This window comes from Hypomesus transpacificus, chromosome 9 (genome assembly GCF_021917145.1).
Source record: "Hypomesus transpacificus isolate Combined female chromosome 9, fHypTra1, whole genome shotgun sequence".
Lineage (NCBI taxonomy): Eukaryota > Metazoa > Chordata > Actinopteri > Osmeriformes > Osmeridae > Hypomesus > Hypomesus transpacificus.
Window position 1 is genome coordinate 873,601 of NC_061068.1, and position 14,251 is coordinate 887,851.

Here is a 14,251-nt window from a genome sequence, read left to right on the forward strand (position 1 = left end):
TCCCTCACTTGGCCATTCTTGCACAACCCGTGGCCATTCTTGCACAACCCGTGGTTCTAACGAGCAACACCACCCTATCAGGTAATCCTGACCTGACTTCCTCTCTGGAAAGAACATTCTAACGGGAGGGAGTGACTCTCCCAGCTCACTCTTTCCCCATTACTGAGGATGGGACCCAACCAGCCTCCTCTTCCACCTAATTCCTTACATGGGGATAAACAAGTCTTCCTCTCCTCATCTAACTCCCGTCCTAGTTGACTCCTCTCTTGAGGTCACAAAAATCCCCCACATTAGCTACAGCATCCAGCCTGCTAACACTGTTAGAGTTAGCTACAGCATCCAGCCTGCTAACACTGTTAGAGTTAGCTACAACAGCCAGCCTCCTAACATTAACAAGAGTAATCTACTCAGTTTTAAGCTTCTCTGATCTCTCCTCCTCTCTACTTTCCCTTTACTGTCTGTGTGTGTCTGCCTGTGTGTGTCTGCCTGTGTGTTCATGTGTGCATGTCTGCCTGTGTGTGTGTTTCCCCAGGTGAGTCAGATGAGAGCCGCTTGCAGCAGTTCATCAATCCAGAATGGAGGGATGAACACTAGCCTCCTGGTGACATCACAAAGTGACACCAGAGTGAGAGCATCATTGTGTTTGCTGTGGGCAACAGAGGTCACTTTTCCACCTGCTTGCTTCGCAACAGAAGACTGTTGATGAACTCTGACCCCAGCAAGCAGTTAACTAAACTGCCACCAGCGATGGAACTATCTGAAATATGTCAGAAGCCTTTTTAATGAGATGTTCTCCAACAGGCCACACCACAATATCCTGTTACTCGAATAGATAATCTATTTTCTATCAAATAAGTTTTGATGTAGTTTTGGGGTTTATGAGATTTTTTGCCAGTTTTTTTTTTTTTTAAGATTGAGACCATATAATGCAGCAACATGTATGTGAACATCTGACATGTAGGACTTTTACGCACAGATTTCTCAGGAATACGACTATCTTTGCCTTATCTTTCATAATAAAGAATATTTACTCCTTATTCCAGTACATGCACTGAATATGTTTGTCCAACAACCTCCTTTGGGCTGAAGCAATGACTCCTACTTCTGGGTCAGCACACTCTGACAGCATCGTGCTGGGTGTGCACTATGACACCATCATGTTTTTCAGACTCATATAAATCGATCTTGTGGAAAGGTAAGTTGTTGATGTTGATGAACAGGAAAATAAGCAATAAACATTTGGATGTGAACATGTGTTGGAATCACTGGATGTTTGTAGCTCAGTGGTAGAGTATTTCACAGCAGACCAAGAAATCACAGGTTCAAATCCCCCCTCCCCTTTTAGGTATGCTAAATTAATACATTGTTATAATATTTGTAAAGGCCTACATATGATAAAGAAATGATGACATATTGATTTGTTATCATGTTTTTTATTCCAATTCATCAGTCATTTATTTGCTGGAGTTGTACTCAGTTCTAAGTACGCGGCAACACAATGTAACAGCGAAACTCTGTCTAATGAAGGCATAAAAGTGAAGCATCCTCTTAGCTGTGCCTTTAATAAAAAAAAAACTGTTAAAGATGCATTCATGAATCATGAAGATATATATCAAAAAAATATATTAATACATTAGCAATTCAATAGTATTGCTGGTGAAATGACAAGGTCCAGTAGCTTTGACTTACTGATTCATACTACATACAGCAGTTTGTACGCTTTGAAGAAACCAATGTATACCTATAAGAAACCAAAAGGTAGGCATTTCTACAATAGTTGAATATATGATTATAATACGGCACTTGCACATACATCTTAGATTTTATTCTATTTTAGCTAACATAAGCTTCACACTAGGTAAACACGCTATACATCTGAAATTACAGCATATACTGTATTGCACACTGTTTATACAAGCATCCACACAAATAGGACCAACGATTAGAATATTAAGTTACATAACACTGACAATGACAGTACAAATGAAATGTAAAAAAAAAAAAAAAAAAGGACGGCAGTAAATGACATACATGTCAGCTCATTGGTCTGCTTGAGAAGAAATTGCTTCATGTTCAAACAATCACTTCCTGTTCAAACGAACCACCTATGATGTGCTAAAACACTGCTAAAAGAACTCAAAATACAGAGGCAGGACAGGACTCATTCATCTTAGCATGACAAAGTGAGAACATGGAAGCTTAAATGTTGAAGTCCTATCTTGTGGTGAAACCAGACAAGTGTGGATCAACAGTACCTTTGGCACACAGTCTGCATTGTGGCAATGTTAGATATGGGAGTCAAAATACTCTACCAAGCTCTTCAAAGCCTGATCACTTGTGATTGTTTTCCAGTCTTCTGGTATATCAGCTGGTAAGACATCATGTATTCCTGAATACTCCTTGCTATGCTTCGCAAAAAGGTACTTCCAGTAGTTTGTGACGGTGTTGTCTGGGTTTATGGTCCAATCTTCGAAATATTCTTTATATTTCGAGAACAAAGAGAATTTCCCTTTTGTTTCAGCACAATGGAATTCCTCTTTATCATTGATGAGAAATGTGCAAATATTTTCACAAAGTTTTCCTGACTCGTTTGTTTGATACCCACCAAGTCCCACAGGTCGGTGGATTACAGAGGAATGTGTTGAATGACCCTCTACCTCTACATCACATGGGGTCATGCAGAATGGACACATCTTACCACAGCCAAACATCTTCCTCTTCAGTTTTTCCAAAGGACATTCCTTTAATTTGATCAACTTCTTCTTCACATCTGAATCTGTAGAGAACTCTTCTCTTAAAGAATCCTCAATTTTTATGACAGACAATGTCAACATTTTGAGGAAGTCTTCTTTCTTGACAATCCCTGAAGTCAACCCTGTTGTACCATCGGGAATGACCAGCCAGGCTGACAACTGTCTACGTAAATCCTGAATTAACGTGTTTAAATTCTGATCCTTCATGTCGTCTTCACTTTTACTCTTCAATGACTTGTCAACAGCGTGGTTAATCTTTCTACAGATGTTCTCCAAGCGTTCAACTTCCATGTTTGCAATTTGTCCATCTGAAAAGTGTCCAACTGCTGCATTAAGTATGCACTCAAAAACGAATCCCTCATAATAATCAATGTACTTTGTAAATGCACAAAAGTCTGCTGATATCAGCTGCTTAAAAACGCTAAATTGAAAGTGTTTCCGTGTACTAATATTCACATCACCATCGATCGACTGAAGTACTTCCAGAATGTCTTGTCCCAAATGTTTGTAGATGTATTCTCTAACAGCAGGTTGAAGACAAAGCTCAGTGAACTCATCAGCCTTTCGTTTGCACAGATCTTTCCTCTGGTACAGGTCCTTAAAGTCAGCCAAATACTGAGGCTTCAGTTCTTCCAGATTTTGTCGTGGATCATTATTTCTGATGAAAGCATCATGCATGCTCTGGAATTCCCTCGCTGCATGCCCACAGATGTGTATTTTCAGAGCCGCTGATATCTCAGCACTGATGTGCAACTCACTGTGCCAAGCAAGGTTCTCATCTATTAATTCAAGTAATTCTTTAGTGTGAGTGCAGTGATAGTCCATTCTTTCTTTCACTTTTTTATAAATCAAGGTCTTCGACTTGCGTATGATTTCAGCAGCTAACAGTTTTTTCTTGTTTCTTATCATCTTTTGATTTCCATATCCTTCTTTGTCCACTGTCTTCTTGATAGACTTTGTCAAAACATTTCCATCTTTCTTCAATTTGAATTCCTCCTTCCCACATTTGTCAATAGGATTTGCCTCAGTTAGCATCTTCCAAATATTTGAACCTGAGTTCCTCAAGTTTTTTTCTAGAGCCCTATAGACATCTTCGGAAACATTGTGACGCTCTAAACCGCCAAATGACAACTCCCTTATAGTTTCGTTCCACATATTTTTGAATTCTTCTTCTATTTCCTGGTTGGACATTGGGTGGTTTTCTTTACTGCATTTCTTAACAAGGTCAGACATTTTTTTCTCCACAGTATCTCTATTGTTTCTGTTGTTGATCCCTAATGTGCATCTTCTCATATCCACAGCCACTTCTAGTTTTCTCTCAAGAGTTCTGGTCATGGACTTCTTTTGGTGCTTTGCACTAATCTCAAATTCTACTCTGTATTTCTCAATCAGAGCAACATTTCCTTGCTCACTTTTGTAATATTTTGTCACTTTGTCGAGAAGCTCTGTACCTGCCTTTTCTAACTCTTTGTCTAAATCCGTTTTCAGCTGAAGTAGGACACTGTCCAGGCCAGATATTTCCTCAGTACCTTTCAAGCCGTAGTTTGCTACCGCAATCTCTGCCTTTACCAGCCAGTTGTACATGTGTTTTTCAAAGGTCCACTCCCATTGGTTGAACTCCACACATAGCTTGTTGTATGCCTGAGCCACAAGGCTATTGCGGAAGCTGAAGATGAATTTCTCATGCTTTATAGCTGTCCACAAATGTTGTAACCACTCACAGAAATCAGGGATGGTTTCTGCATCCACAGTTTGCTTCTTGAACGTGTTGCTCAATTGCTGTTTAAGTTGGTCTACAGCTGCACTGTAACCCTCATTGACAGGAGCCATGGGTGGACTACCATGCCATAAACCAGGGATGTTGCAGTTCTCTTCAGGTTTGTTGGCGATGATATCAGTGAAAGCACATTCATTGATATTTTCCATCCTGCTTGCAACTTTTGTCATTTCATTCAGCTTTTCCAACAGGAGATTCTGTTCCCTAAGGTTTTTGTCTGGAGCAGAGATATCGGTTACATTCTGGTGCACAAACTGACAACAGGGTATCTTCCGGGACCCTTTCATCCGAAGGAAAGCATGAGCTACAATCTGCAGAGTGTCTTTCATGTCTGAGTTGTTTTCCATAGCAATGTTGACAATGGAGATGTCACTCAGTCCTACCACAAGTGTGGCCAGTTCATTATCATGTTCATAGTTGTTGGTTATCTGTGATAAATGCAGCGCGTTCAAGCCCTCTGTATCGATGACCATGATAAAGTCACACTTGATCACATGTCTGAATTCATCTTTGACCTTGATGAGCAGCATGAAGGCTCCTCTGGTGCATCTTCCACTGCTTACAGCAAACTGAACTCCAAACATGGTGTTAAGGAGAGTGGACTTCCCTGAGCTTTGCGATCCCAGAACTGAAACTACTCTGATCTTGTTGTTGGGTTTGATGAGAGAGTCAAGCTCTTTAAGAACATCTCTTATCCACTTTATTGGGATGTTAGATGCATCTCCATCCATGAGTTCTAGTGGAAAACCTACCAACATTAATTCAGCACAGATTTTTGGAAGTTCTTGAATTTCCTGTTTCCACTCTGAAGTGGTTTCATGGACCAGGGATGCCTCATACAGCTGGGCAAGTTCTCTCATGAAATGTTCCGTACCCAAGGAGCTGGTCAAGATCAGCTTTTGTAAATTGGATCGAAATTCTTTATTCTCAATGGCTTTCTGGCTTTGCTCTTTATACTGCTTCCTGTGTTCATACAGCTGACTCCTCGACTTGTGGTCTAGACTGATCTTCATCCACTTGAGGAAATATGTGCGCTCCTCTGTTGAACTTTTCAAACCCTTGACGAATTCTCTGATGCCTTGACTCATTCCAATTGCCATTTGCTCCTTTCTCAGTTCATCTTTCTCTTGATTGAGTTCTCTTAAGTAAACCTCAATGTTTTTGGAACCTGCTTTTTTTCTCTTGCACTCTTCCTTCTCTAGTTCAGTGAGTTTTTTCCAAGTTTTCCCCTGTAGAGGTAGCTGGATGCTCTTGTATTTGGGTATGTCAGAGACCTCATTTGTGATTTTGGCTGCATTAACCTTTGCTGCCTTGCATGGACCTTCGTCTTCATCCACGAGGATGCCAAAATTACTTGCAAATTTTGCAATACTGTCTACTTTCATTTTGAGGGGTTCTGCCTTCAAAAGCTCTGTGATTCCAAGCGAAAGCTTTTCCACAAGATCTGCATCGTTCATGGTTTGGTTTCTATTTATAAATTGAGCACTGTATTTCTGGAACTCGGCAGTTTGTTTCTTGAAATCGTCTTTATCATTGTTCATAGACTGAGAGTTAGACACAATGAAGAGTTTTGTTTTCTTTTTAAGTTTCATGTCTGGAATACTTTTATTCAAGTCCAGATCATCACAAAACACAAAAAGGGCAGCTGAGGTTTGGCAGAGAAATGTAAACTGTGTTGGAAAATCCTTGAGATCTCCACGAAGATTAGCCAGAGCTAAAGCCTCAGGGAACACATCTATGTTTGCATTTCCACTTGGCAGATACCAACTAATTTCCACCAATCCATTACAGATCATCTTTGGGATGTTGCCACCTCTCATGTTATGGTGCACAAATGTGTTGTGGCTCTGTTGGGAATTGCTGAGAACTTCATTTAGAAACTTTGACTTTGACAAGCTGCTGGCTCCACATCTGACAAAAGAAATCATTGGGAGGACAGTATCTACAATACCTTGCTCCACAAATTCTTGTTGGTCACCAGGACAGTGAGGTCTAAACTGCTTAACTATATCCCTCATGGCCCACAGCATCAAAGTGCTTTGTTGTGTTTCAGGGTTGGGCAGCAGGAGAGGAACAGCAAATTGACACAAGGACATTTTCTGACTGAGCTCCTGCTGTAACATACCATCTGAGCAAAGAAACAGAGCAGTTATGAGGTCCAGAGGGTTAATGTCCTTTGGACCAAATGGCTCATTCCTTGATGCAAGCCTGCATTCTGATAACTGTTGGCCAGTGCAACATTTGAGATTTCTAGCAGTCATGTTCGCCATCAACAGCTTCTTTAAAAAGAGCTGTAGTTGTGATGGAAGGTGTGTTCGAACTTTTTCAGGCCAAACATTCTCACCAATCTGTTTAACGCCTTCCATTGTGAGTTTGTTCGTACGATGATCTGTAAGTCCCAAGTTGTCTAGTACACTCTGCAGACTCAAGTCTGCAATAAAATAGACACAATTAAATAAGATACTGTTCACAGTTGTCAAATTGTAATTATGTTGTTTTTTAAAGTCACAATTGGTATTTTCTTCAGGTTTGAAAATCTGACTTACTTGTGCGTTGTTGTGTTGAGGTTTCTCTCAAGCTCGTACTGCCATTTTGTAGCATGGTGACTACATAAAAGGTGTATAATGTTCCTGATTTGAGGCCGGAAATAACAGCACTGTTGTTAGTTTTCTGTTCTTTTTGCTCTTCTTGCTCTGCGTTGCAGGAATACTTAATGGTGAATGAATATGACACATTGTCCATGTTAACTGGTTTGTACCAAGACAATGTGACAGATTTATGGTCAACCTTGTCCACCCTCAAGTTTTCAGGGGAAGTTGGTTCTAGAAAAAAAGACATCAAGTAAACCATCAATAACAACATGCACCTGAGATGAGGGAGGTAGAACAACTCTTACAAAAACCACACAGACAGAAAGCAAACGTTTGCAAAACAATCTTTGCTCTCACCTGTGTACTGTTTTGTTTGAACAAACTTGCTAAGTTGTTTGTTGTCTCCAATGGTTGCAACTCTAATGTCATACTCTCTGCCAGGCATGAGGTTAGTTATGTCATAGGATGCCTCTTCAACAATATTGTCGCCAGAATGTCCACAAGAAGCCCATTCAACTCTGAACTTTTGTGGTTGTTCTTCTGGGCCATCAGGTGGTGGCCAGCTCAGTGATATTGAGGAGGTTGTTACTGAGTGAACAGTTATGTATCTTGGGGAATCAATACCTGAAACACAAACAAGGATTAGCATTGTTGCAAGTTGCAAGTAAGAACAATGTTAAATCTTTTCCCCAAGTGGCAAATCCTTTTTTGAAGAAATGTGTGCAACATGCCTTATTGAGGTACTCTAACTTAACAGACTGAGAGGGGTTGTGTATGATAATTTGATGTTCATGAGTGTTTGAGGAAGCCCTAAAATAATTATTTCAGAGTCTGAAATTGGGTTGTGTAGTTACTCTTCAAACAAAAGTAGATGGATAGAAGCTTAAATTTGCAGTGTAAAAGTGACAGGTCCCTGAATGGTTACAACTGGTCTGTGGACATCCAGACCAATCAGGTCCATTTAAAGTTTTAAGAATCTCAACATACAGAATTGGAATGAGTAAAAGGAATCATTCTCACCCATGTTGATGGTTGTGGAGATAGGTTCACTCTTTTCTCTAGTGTTCAACATAGTTAAGATGCTGACAGTGTACAAAGTGCCAGGTTGCAGGCCAGAAAGTTTTGTGTGGCAGTCCTCAGTCTCTATTTCCAGGATTTGTGTTCCTGGGGTGCAGTAGGTTATGAGGAAATGATGTGGGATTGTCTCCATTCCTTCAGCCTTGGTCCAGCGCAGGGACACAGAGGAGGGCTGTAACTGCTCTGTGGTCAGGTCAGCTGGTGCTGGAACTCCTGAAGTAAAAGGGAGCCATTTTGCTTGATGAGATAAACAGTGGTTGCCAGGGGTGTTTTACCATGAAAAACAGATAAGACCAGGCCTTACTAGTGGTGAAGGTCGTTGACACAGATGGACTCATCAGCCTGTTGTGTAATAGACAACAGACACTGACAGAGTACTCAGAGGCAGGTCTCAGGTCAGCAAGAGTGATGTTGAGTGAGGAGGTGGAGGTGGTGATGTGACGATCTGTTCCTGGAGTCTGGTAGGAGACCTGGTACTGGAGTTGGATTTGGTTCATTCCATCTGGCTGTTCCCAGCTAACAGTGGCTGATGTGGTGTCCACGAAGACAACTGTCAGCTTGACAGGTGCAGGGATACCTAATTTACAACAATTTCAAGAAGGCTCAAACAATGTGTACGTATACATGTTGCTTATGGTACATTTTGAGGTCTGTAAAATGGGTACTGTGTGTCTTACTAGTGTATATGGTTGTAGAGACAGGTTTGCTTCGTCTTCCATTGTTCATCACAGCTGAGACTTCAACAGTGTACTGCTTGTCAGGCTGCAGGTCAGTCAGTGTTGTGTGGCAGACCTCAGTGTGTATTGCCAGAGAATCTGTCCCTGGACTTGTGCAGGTTATGATGAAGTGATGAGGAACATAATCCATTCCTAGAGCTTTGGACCAGCGAACATCGAAGGAAGTTTCTTCAGATCTGCCAACTGTAATGTCCCTGGCAGGTGGGACCACTGAGAGAATTTGAAATGAGTTTAAAGACTTAAAACAAAACAAAGAGTTGTGAAAACATGTTAAGTCATAGGCAAGCATAGTTCACTTTACCTGTGTAAGTAGTTGCTAAGACATATTTACTGTGTTTGCCATGGTCCCCTTTTGAGGCCACTCTGAACTCGTACTTCTGACCAGGTTGGAGTCCAGTTATTTCCACTTTGTACATGTCAATTAATTCAAGACTCTTTGGTTCTCCATCACTCTCCCAGGCCACCTTAAATGTCCTGGGTCCTTCCAGGCCCTCTGGACGCCCCCAGTTCAGAGTCACTGAGTTGGCCTTAACATACAGGAAGCTGATCTCTCCAGGAGGGGGCAGTACTGAGAAGGGACAGAGAGGGATAGGTTCATAGGGGCACAGCATGAAGAACTACAGAACTAAAGGCAACACAACTGAACACTTTACAAAAGCACTTTGACATTATTTTAGGTGATAAATGTGTTAATGGTCTTTGACGTTCAATTTCTCAGGACACAAACCTACAATTATTTGAGGCTGGTTCCTCCGTTCCGGTGCCCTGTAGATACATAAACCGAAAGGTTTTTGAATCCGTCAAAAGACTCATCACACTACATTGCTCGCTTTAGTCTTCAGAACTCGTAATCCGACCTGGGTCAACTACAGTGTGAAGGATTTGCCTATAGTGAGTAATACAGTTACATTACATTTAGTCTTTTAGCAGAGACTCTTATCCAGAGCGACTTACTTACAAGTACAGGGACATTCTCCCTAAGGCAAGTAGGGTGAAGTGCCATCCCCAAGGACACAACATCATTTTAAACGGACAGAATTGAACCGGCAACCTTCTGATTAATAGCTTGATTCTCTAACTGCTCAGCCATCTGACTCCCTAATAGTAAAAGTAAATCTGATCCCAGGTCTGTTTGATCTTTGTGCTTACCAAGTAGCAGTTGCTTGCCATGTTCAAAATATGCCTTTGTTAAAAATTACATGGCGTGTACACCTGATAAATTAATGACTTTTGTTGTTTACAAATGTATTAATCCAATGTTTCTAATCTCATATTTCCTGTATTGCAATAGGTCTAGTTCAAAGGTAGAGGGTTGTACTCGCAGGTTCAAATCTCCCCATGTACGACACTTTGGATAAGTGACTGCTAAATAAATACATTTTATTGCAAAATTCTATAATCTTAACAGAGTTTCCTGTTCATTGGAATAAGAACAAAAACCAACTACCTTTCCCCCAGGTAGTTCTGTCTCATGGCGGATGTTGTGTCCTTGATGTCGTGTTACTGAACACTGACTGCAGACGAACATCTGGTCAGTCAAGCAGAACACCTCCAGAGGTTTGCCATGTCCCTCACAGAGCTCCAGGCCTCTTGACACATCCACTAGCTCGTGTTTCTTGAAACGTGCTTCAGTGTAGTGCTTCCTGACGTGAGTCTCACAGTAGGAGTTACTGCAGGTCAGGCAGGACTTCACAGCTTGTGTCTCAGTGTTCAAAAACTCAGAACAGGAGTCACAGAGACGATTTCCTGACCTATCATTAAGAAGAAGACGTAAGCATACGGTCACTTGTTTTGACTTATTGATTCCCACACTGACTCAGAATTAAGATAAAACATTTAAACAATAATTACACACCCCAATTTAAGCAAAATCTTGCCTCTTCATTTTTTCAGTTTCATAAAATTTCATTTTCAGCCAAACACTCAAAGTGATACATGAACATGGCCAATTATCATACACAAACCCTTCCGGTATACATCAGTGCATTGAAAAGCACTCAGATGTTATGAATTTCTCTTAATTTTTTGTCCTGGAACTGAACTTGACCTTGCCTTAAACAACCTGTTTGCACCTGGCCAACCTGTGCTTGTTACCAGACTACTCGCTTGGATTTTTCTTTCTTCACTTTTTATTTTCATTTATTTATTCTTATGTTGTTGTAATTTCTGTTACTACAATTTCCTTTGAGATTTATAAAGTTCTATCTTATCTTATGACCTGTATTGCTTTGATTACCCCTGCTTGACCCTACTTGTCTGCCTATGCCTTATTCATAAAAAGCCTGTACTTGGATTCAGTGAGTCCTGAGTGTGTTCATTACAACTGAACACCGTTTATCACATCTATTTTAAGATTTTTAAGATTCCTTACTGAAAGTGAATGGGACGGTCAATGGATTTGTCACTCGGGGCTGTATTGGTAGTTGGTGATTCTGGTCTGGCAAGACGATCTGTGCAGATATGAGTACTGATAGTGACAAATACAAATAAACCCATCAATTAATTCTTACATTCAAATAAAATAAAATCTTATTTGTATAGTCCCTTTTAAAAGCACTGTTACAGAAGGTTTGACATATGCCAATAGAACTGCACCTAAACCAACATTAGACTCTTAATGAAGACAAGGGAAAACTCCACTGAATATCCTGATTATGTAATTAAACTATTATTTACCCTTGTTGGATCACACTTCCCTCTTTGAAGTTAATGGGTTCCCCCATTGACCGGTCACTCTTCATGGACATATAACTGAGGAATTCCTGACTCTCCTCACCCATCCTAAAACAATGCAGCAATATTTCCAAGTTTCAGTTCACAATTTCACAGCCTGCAGTAGTTTCTATATGCACTTTTCCAAAAATTGCTTTGGATAAAAAGATAAATCTTAAAAAAGCGGGGCCATGACTACATATGAGTCAGACTTTGTAAAAAAAAAAAAAAAACACGCGCACACACACAAAACAAGTCATTATTTATTAGAATATTGCCCTTCTCCAAATATCAACATTTCCCTTGAGCTATGATCTGAATTTGGACCTAGCTGAAACTTTGATTCTGGTTGCGGGCCTGGTTAAAAGATAAGGGATATCAACTAGTGGTTTTCTTCTCTGAATGTCAGTAAAGGTGCCAATCCACTGTCAGCAAATTGAGACATACTATCCCACAGACTAGGTGACCATGGTTTTGCATATAGGCTACTTCCTTGCCTTTACTTTCTTGTTGTGATGTTTAATAAAAAAGTGTGGGGGACAGATTTGCCTTTTTCATGAGCGGGACATGTATAGCTGACTGGCATCCTCCTCCATCCTCCACTGAACTATCATTCATTAAGATAAACTGTTCAAACAGTTCAGTTTATCAGAACTCACTGTTCTTCCCTGGTTAAACCTGTAACCCACCTGCTAAACCTTTCCATCAGAGTGGGCAAATTCCCAAAACGTTGGAAACAAGCCATCTATTACCCCAATGTTCAAGGCTGATGCAAAGGATCAAGTGGGCAGTTATAGGCCAATCTCAATATTACCTGCTCTTTCCAGAATCTTAGAAAAGATTATTAAAGAACAGCTAGTAGACCATCTGGAAAGCAATACATTTATCAACTCCAAACAGTTTGGATTTAGACCAGGGTACTCTGCAGAAATGGCTAACTGCTACCTTACCGAGAACATCAAGAGAAAGTTGGGCAAGGGTAATGTTGTGGGTGTAGTTCATAGACCTAAAAAAGGCCTTTGACACAGTGAACCACAATATACTCTTGAATAAACTCACCACCTGTTTAACTTCTCTGAACATGCTATCGGCTGGTTTGCATCATATCTGGAGCATAGAGAGCAACGTGTTAAAATGAACACTGAACTCTCAACGCCCCTACAATCCACAATGGGTATCCCACAGGGCTCCATCTTGGGGCCTCTGCTCTTTAGCTTATACATAAATTATTTACCAACATGCAGTCAGTCAGCCAACTGTCAAATGTACGCTGACGACACAGTAATTTATGCATCAGCCAGGACAGCAAGTGCAGCAGCAGAGACCCTGACCAAGGAAATGGAGGGTATATCCCAGTGGCTCAAAGATAACCATCTGACGCTCAACGTCAAAAAGACGGTATCTATGTGCTTCTCTATAGGAGGGAAAGCCAAGTGTCCTATAAAAATAGACCGAGGGGCCATAGAGGAAGTTCAGGAATTTAAATGTTTAGGTATTATTTTGGATTCCCACCTCAAATTCAACAAACACATTAACAAACTCTGTAAGACTGTCCGGACAAATCTGAAATCTTTCAGAACGATAAGGCATCACATATCGGTCAAGGCAGCTTTACTGTTTTTTCATGCCATGGTACTTTCTCATTTATCCTACTGTGTTACTGTATGGGGCCAAGCCTCCCAGACAACAGTCAAAGATCACATCATTATACAAGCAGGCACTGAAAATACTGGATCAGAAACCAACAATGTGGCACCACTGTTTGATTTTACAGAAATACAAGCTTTTTAATTTTGATAGTTTTATGAAGTTCGCTTTTCTTAAACTGACTTTTAAATGTTCCAATAATTTTGCTCCAGCCGTACTCTGTCCTTTTGTGACAAAAACAAATACAAGAAGATTCTTTATCTAATTCATACCTTTTTACAGAAGAGGTCACGTGCTCCCTGGTATGTTCTGCTGGAGTCCCCGCCATGTTTTTTTGGATTGCTTCCAAACAAACTCTAGTTCATCCTTCTGACCCAAGAAGCACCGAATCACGATTCATGCCTGCAAATTAACAATTCACAAACATTCTTTATAGGCTACCATGTCAAATGGAAGGCGATGGCTTACCGACTTTATTTTAAGTTAGCCTATTAGGCGTGACGCACTTCAGACTTGGGGTAGCCTACGTTGCTACTGTAATGCGCCGACACAACAAGAAATAAGATAAGATCAGTTTGAAGTAATTTTTCATCACTATGAACGGCCCAAATCTATCAAAACTAAATCACCTGCTAAGTTTACGCAACCTAATAAACACAGCGCAATAGATATTGTAATAATAATAATAATAATAGCAGTTATGTACATCGCCCACCTTTCAGAGACAACCATGATCAAATTGTGCCCAACCTAATTTCACTTTCACTTATCGTGTCGGCTACGCCTCTAAAGTAGGCTTATACAGACAAAAAATATTTTTTGTCGATGGATCATCATGAACATCCTATCCCGCATGTGGACATTGTGTTTGACTCCATTTCCCATTACTGTGTTTTATTTCGTTTTTAATTCGATTTTAGGATAGAACACAAACCTACACACAGTTATGAACAATGA

General features: G+C 40.4%; 2 protein-coding genes across 6 annotated transcripts in view; one reads left to right on the plus strand and one right to left on the minus strand.

The window, feature by feature from the left end:
* Positions 1–2,016, plus strand: part of mov10a (Mov10 RISC complex RNA helicase a) — a 17,832-nt gene extending 15,816 nt beyond the window's left edge. For all 4 annotated transcript variants that reach the window (XM_047025420.1, XM_047025423.1, XM_047025419.1 and 1 more), the window contains one exon: positions 533–2,016. In XM_047025420.1, the coding sequence (XP_046881376.1) occupies positions 533–594 (62 nt within the window). In that variant the 3' untranslated portion in view covers positions 595–2,016. The remainder of the gene's footprint in view (positions 1–532) is intronic.
* Positions 1,565–14,071, minus strand: LOC124471085 (interferon-induced very large GTPase 1-like). 2 transcript variants are annotated; one of them, XM_047025418.1, is made up of 14 exons: positions 14,010–14,071; positions 13,567–13,696; positions 11,612–11,716; positions 11,307–11,402; positions 10,383–10,686; positions 9,667–9,700; positions 9,237–9,503; positions 8,876–9,145; positions 8,503–8,775; positions 8,142–8,411; positions 7,479–7,745; positions 7,077–7,352; positions 3,667–6,961; positions 3,323–3,469 (listed from the first exon to the last, which is right to left on the minus strand). In XM_047025418.1, the coding sequence occupies exons 2-14, from the start codon at positions 13,620–13,622 to the stop codon at positions 3,424–3,426; spliced, it is 5,559 nt and encodes a 1,852-aa protein (XP_046881374.1). In that variant the 5' UTR covers positions 13,623–13,696; positions 14,010–14,071; the 3' UTR covers positions 3,323–3,423. The 2 variants fall into 2 exon arrangements, with proteins under 2 accessions (XP_046881373.1, XP_046881374.1); XM_047025417.1 differs by having other exon boundaries at positions 1,565–6,961.
* Positions 14,072–14,251: the final 180 nt, after the last annotated feature.

Bases quoted from the DNA above. Each gene is read 5' to 3' on its own strand.
- LOC124471085 (XM_047025417.1), bottom strand. From the start codon at position 13,622: ATGGCGGGGACTCCAGCAGAACATACCAGGGAGCACGTGACCTCTTCT. The intron at 11,717-13,566 runs GTATGAATTAGA...GCATTGTTTTAG, and splicing joins GTGACCTCTTCTGTAAAAAG to GATGGGTGAGGAGAGTCAGG. The intron at 9,146-9,236 runs GTAAAGTGAACT...AAATTCTCTCAG, and splicing joins CTTAGCAACTACTTACACAG to TGGTCCCACCTGCCAGGGAC.